The sequence below is a fragment of the Octopus bimaculoides genome, chromosome 5 (genome assembly GCF_001194135.2).
Source record: "Octopus bimaculoides isolate UCB-OBI-ISO-001 chromosome 5, ASM119413v2, whole genome shotgun sequence".
NCBI lineage: Eukaryota > Metazoa > Mollusca > Cephalopoda > Octopoda > Octopodidae > Octopus > Octopus bimaculoides.
In genome coordinates, this window is record NC_068985.1 from 34,805,996 (window position 1) to 34,807,594 (window position 1,599).

The window sequence follows — 1,599 nt, forward strand, 5'->3', positions numbered from 1 at the left end:
CTTTTAGTCTGTTAACATATTTCTACATACATATATGTGTGTGAGAGTGTGTTTGAGTCTATCTCATTAGTGTTTATTATGGCAATATCATAAGAATACTAACATGACCTAAATGTAATTTATAGCCATGACTTAAATTCTTGCATTAAGTTCTTACAGACATAGATGATGTTTATGACAGTGTTTCAAGGGAACCTGAAGGTAAGTGCATAAGCACTCAGTTAAAAAATTACATGCACTGGAGCAATAGTTCGCAAATATCATGGTTTATTGTTTCATTGAGTACTATAGACAGCTTAATGTATGCATTTGATCATTTATTTCAGTCATTGCATTGCAGCCATGCTAATGCCTCACCTTGAACAAATATTAGTTTCTTATGCCAGACTGCAAAGCTCTCTTGATATATAAGAACCTTGGCAAAGTGGCCTCACCTGTGCTTGTGCCACGTAAAAAGCAATAAGTCTGTAGTGACGTCACATTGGCGCCAAAAGGCCGACGCCATTGCTGAATCCTTAACCATGCATGCGTGGGTTTCAACATCGAAGCGTTCCCGCTATTAGACTGTCTCTTACCAAGCCAGACAGCGACCAAGCAAGACGTCTAAGCAAGCTCTCCCATTTGAGTGTGGTTGAACCAAGTTGTCTCTATAACGACACCAGCTCGAAGAACCGTACATCTACATTTCAGGCTACTCTAAAACCGGACAATTAGAAGCTGTTTTATTTTCCACTGAACAATAAATATTTGTTGTTGTTGATCAGTTTGGAGTTTCTGCGTTCAGTTCTCTTCCAATTTAATGTAGGAAAGTTAGGTGTATATCTAAAGATATATAACCCACTCTCCTAAAAGTCCAATCTGCTGAGTGGTTGGTGTTAAGAAGGGATTCCAGCTGTAAAATTCCTGCCAAATGACTTATAGAATTTTGGTGCAGTCTTCTGCCTGATCTGTGCTTGTCAAACTGTCCGACCCATGCCAGTATGGAAGGTGGACATTAAATGACGATGATGATGATGATGTTGATGATATGCATATGTTCATACAGTAGGCTTCTTTCAGTTTCTTTCTGCCAAATCCACTCATGAGGTTTTGGTTGGCCTGAAGTTATACAAGAAAATGGAATTGGACTGAACCAGAGCCTTATCACATAGTAATGCCTGTGCCTTTGTATGATTATATATAAACTATAGAATTTATTTTTTGGGCTTCTTTCTATGCAACAACAAAAATTTAAATCATCCTCTCAAAACAATAGATATGCACATTTTTATATAATTTCTTGTTGTTGTGAAAGTGCAGCATGCTGAAGTTAGTGCGCATGAATATTTATATATAAAAGAAACGGCTAAGTCTAGACTGTTGAATGGCATCCCAGTCAAGATGGTATTTTTTCTTCTCTTACTCTTCTTTTTTGCACACATCTACAAAATGACTTTCTAAAATGAAATTCCATTATGCAGCTGAGGAGTACATTTTCATTACACATTTTATGTAGTGTTCTCACTACATGAATAAATGAAGTTTGTACGAAACGTACGAACTGCTATAACCTATTGAATTTCTGTTGCTTTTCTTCAAATATATATATATGTTATTATA

General features: G+C 36.4%; 1 protein-coding gene across 5 annotated transcripts in view; it reads left to right on the plus strand.

Annotated features, from left to right (window-relative positions):
• Positions 1-1,599, plus strand: part of LOC106879981 (uncharacterized) — a 263,310-nt gene that overhangs the window by 235,726 nt on the left and 25,985 nt on the right. For 4 of the 5 annotated variants that reach the window (XM_052968292.1, XM_052968290.1, XM_052968293.1 and 1 more), the window contains one exon: positions 160-201. The exons of the other annotated variant lie outside the window; for it this stretch is intronic. In XM_052968292.1, the coding sequence (XP_052824252.1) occupies positions 160-201 (42 nt within the window). The remainder of the gene's footprint in view (positions 1-159; positions 202-1,599) is intronic. 5 annotated transcript variants of the gene reach the window in all.